This window comes from Nestor notabilis, unplaced genomic scaffold, assembly GCF_000696875.1.
Source record: "Nestor notabilis isolate BGI_N333 unplaced genomic scaffold, ASM69687v1 scaffold17277, whole genome shotgun sequence".
NCBI lineage: Eukaryota > Metazoa > Chordata > Aves > Psittaciformes > Psittacidae > Nestor > Nestor notabilis.
In genome coordinates this window covers 445-4,504 of record NW_009936227.1, presented here as the reverse complement: position 1 = coordinate 4,504, position 4,060 = coordinate 445, and the positions used below count along the sequence as shown (strand labels likewise).

The window sequence follows — 4,060 nt, the reverse complement described above, 5'->3', positions numbered from 1 at the left end:
TGCCCACCATAAAATTCCCTGCTGGCTGCAGCCTCACGCAGCCGTTGCTTGCCCCACCAGACATGTGAAAGCTCACGATCACACATGCATCCTTCTCATGCCTACATTCTTCTTAGGCCATGCAAGACCCTCTTCAGCGACTGTTTTTCTAACAGCTGGCCCCGACTCTTCCTAATGCCTGCTCCTGCCTCCCCAAATCCCATACTTACTTTCACTTCATTCAGTCTCTTCCTGCTCCTGTGGCACCACATTGACCAAGTTACACATTCTTCCACCCCTACAGTATGACAAGGAGGTAAGAGCCTGCTGTTTCCCACCGACTGTGGTCAGCTGGCACTGCAGGTAGGATGTTTACATCTTAACCTGCACAGAGCGTGGCTGGTTTGTCCAGTACTGAACCCAGCACAGAAATGGCTGAAGTCAAAATGGTGCATGTGATGCCATTCCCATAAATAACTGACAAGCCAAATTGGTAAATACCTCATTTATTTTTATCAAGAATGCAACATCAGCTCATGATTTCCAGGTATAAACTTTACAATACCAACATCAATTGTAAAATATTATGTAATAAAATTTACACCAACATGTAAAAAGCTGCAAGTTAATGTTTTAAAAAGTCATTGTCTTAGTGGTAAGTACATTGGAGTGGGGGGTTGGGGAAATCACTCTGAATGAAACGTACAAATTCATCTTTAAAACACTCTGAATCTTCCCACAATACAGTTAAACATAAGCGTTCTTGTCAAAGTGCTTTGGTGTGGTTTTGTCTGGGATGCTGTTCTGGACCTTTGTACGAGCAGACATCACAGATGTGGCTCCATTATATGCATACCCCCTCCTGAAAAGAAAAGAGAATCAGCCATTTGCAGCTCATCCCACAGACAGGGAACATCTCTGCATCCAAGTGTTACAGTAACATAAGACTCGAAGAAAGGAAGAGGAATGTACTTCAACAATGATAAATCTCAGAGGAAGGGGAAGGGGGACACCTTCTTTCCCCGTGTAGTCTCATCCTGGTTTGACATTCCCACTCCAGCATCTCTTTTCAACTCACTTTTCTATAAATGCATATCCCTTGTTAACAGCTAAGTAAATTAGAGCCCAATCATGAAATATTTGGGCTGTGGCCGATCCTACTAAGTAGTTACTCCCTGCAGCTGTGGCTCTTCATTATCACCCTCCTTTGCTGCTGGAGGTCCTGCCGCCACCTCTGCTGTCCTTCACATCTCTCTTTTTTGATCTGATGATGTGGGATTAAAGAAACTTTTCTATTCACACCTGTGAAGTGACCTGACCACTTTTCCTACTTCACTGAATGCATTTTTTCCCAGCTGCAGTAAATTTATTAAGTATATGTAACACAAGTTCTTGTTTCAATGGGTTTCCTTATTTACATTAATGATGGACAGTGTGCTATCCTTAAATCCCATTAGTTTCTTACATCCACGCAATCTTTTTCTGACACTCACTACAAAGTGTTTTGGAAAAGTAATCAAACCATATACAAATAGTGGGTACAAATGTGCTAGTATTGATTTCTTTGGATAAGGACAACTTGTGTTTTACCTTGGAGAATTGCTGTTTTCAGCTATTGAGAAGCAGAATATACTGCCACCAATGATGCAGAGTGAAGCTCCAGCCCATCCAATGAACAAAGCTGCTCCTAATTCATACCTGCAGGAAGTTAGTAAGCGGGTTTAACAACAGAGAGCATGGATTTACCAGGGTTAGGGTTTTTTCCAGAATAAAAGAACTAAATTTTATTTGTTCCTGAATAATTTTCCATTGACGCACACATTATTCATTGCAAAATCAGCAGCTCTGCCACTCACCCACATTCTTTTCATTATTCCCCTCTTACTTGGGTAGCAAACTCTGTCCATGTGGTACATTCGGGTGATGCTTATCTCTGGGGTGCCTGGCTTTTCCACATCTCCTCCTGGATTGCTTGGCTGCAGCATTACATGATTCTTCAGTGCTTTTACAGCACACAGTCCCTGTCACCTTGGAACATTTCAGGTTTGTTCCTATTAGCTCTCAAACTGGACTGGGGCTTTGCTGGCCCTGCGACTAGAGCTGCTCTCAGCCAACAGCTCTCCTTAACTCTCCCCTCTGGCTTTCAGGATCTCTCCCCCTCCCTATCCACACTCACCGTGCTTAAAACATGGGTGTTTTGTACATACTTATATAATACGCATATGCAATATATATACACACACGTGTGATATATGCATATACATATATAGATGTCGCTGATATATGCATATACAGATGCATGCATACATGCACACATATGCAGATGTACATCTGTGCACACACGCACATGTGCACGTGCACATGCCAGCAACTCTCTGCTTATCTAGTCCCCGTGGCTGGGTTCTGGCTCCCCTCCGAGCCCTTGGGCACGGCTCCAGGTCACCAGCAGCCATCCCTTCTGCTGCCAGGGCAGCCGCAAGTTGTTTGCAGCCAGAAACTGCTCAGTTTGAGACCAACAAGAGATGGTGGTGCTTTAGGAGCATTGTCACACAAGTGTAAGTCCAAGTGTCTAACAGTAGGAAATGAAGCAAAAGAAGGGCATGGGGATGAGATTCTTCCTTTTTCTTTGCTCAGCACCCATAACCTGAGCTCTGGAACTTCAAGACAAGCAGAAAACCATTGGCTGCCACTTGTCTAGTCCATTCCCCAGCTCTTTGCCTGAGGTACCGCTCTTTAAAACACTTTCAGGATGGCCTGCATTAGCGTGCAGGCCCAGCAGTCTCCAGAGCCCTTTATTGCTCACTGTTAGGACAGACCATGTGTCTCTTGCTCCTTCTTCTCTGCTCCAGTTCCTCCTTGAGGAAACCTTTATCTCCTCCTGACTCCTGGCATCCTGCACTGAAAACACAGGTCCCTGTCCCCAGTCCAGCCAGTTCCTGGGCAGGTGCCTGCTCTGTTAGTTAGTAGCCTTTGTTAGTAAGTCTGTTTGTTTGTTTATTGTAAGCTCTGGCAAGGCAGCCGAGTGAAAGCCTCTGCTTGACAGCCTGCCTGTACAACTGAACGACTGTTCACAGTGCAGTTGCACACTTTTCAGCTAGTTCGGAACACTTCCATGTGAACAGACCCTAATTTCACGTCAGCCAAAATACGTAACTGGAAGCACCTGTAAGCTGTTCTACAAAACTTCTGTCTTCACAAAGATGACACTGCAGAAACACTCAAAAATTGCCTGTGAGCGTAGACACCCAGAAAATGATCTATCTTACTCTTCTGTAATAGGTCACAAGAGGGTGAACACTGGCTGGAGAAGAAAAAAATTGCTTTTCCATGTTTTCTGAGAGTCTAACCAAAGGGAAAGCTTTAAAAAACCAAAAAGGCACACAGTGAAAAAAAGCCATACTTAGGATACCAGTCCTAGATGCTACGAACATCCAGGTTCAAGTCATTTCTGACTCAAGGGCTTACTGCCAAAATGAGATGGAGCTCAGACATAGGACATTTCATTTTCTGTCCACATCATTCAAGCCGTGTAGATGAGACCCTCGGTGACATGGTTTAGTGCTGGTCTTGGCAGTCCTGGGGTAATGGTAAGTTTTTTCCAACCTAGTTGATTCTATGATTCTAAGCAGACTTTTTGTTTATCATCCCTTGCTAAAAAAAGGATCAGATTTCCCCAATCATTCTCCATACCCAGCATGGGATTTGACTTTGGTACCCAACCCCCAGATTAAACCATAACTCAGTTGCCTTGCACCCTGGAAAACTCTGCACCCAGCCTCTTTTGATCTGGTAATCTTCCAAACCTGTACAGCTTTAATTCTAACTATTCTCACCCTTCCAGCTATGGTTTTCACAAGACTTGATCAAATTTCGCTCTGCTCAAGGACTGGGGGTTCTCTGATGAGAAGCAGGTATCTACATCAGAGCTCATCACCTAGGATCCTGTTACAGTCGACATGCAAGAAATACACAAAAGTACACTTCTAAAACACCTCAAGGCACCTGTTTTAACAAGCTATAAAGGCAGATCAGAGTGACTAACTCCAATGTGAGGTAAGCCTCAGCCTGAGGACACTTCCAC

The 4,060-nt window shown here is 44.2% G+C and overlaps 1 protein-coding gene across 1 annotated transcript; it reads right to left on the bottom strand.

The window, feature by feature from the left end:
• Nucleotides 1-726: 726 nt before the first annotated feature.
• Nucleotides 727-1,677, bottom strand: LOC104408589 (claudin-10-like; the record flags this gene model as incomplete). Its single annotated transcript, XM_010018239.1, has 2 exons — nt 727-841; nt 1,570-1,677. Coding segments are annotated over 2 exons (223 nt in total), but the record flags the coding sequence as incomplete, so codon positions are not given.
• Nucleotides 1,678-4,060: the final 2,383 nt, after the last annotated feature.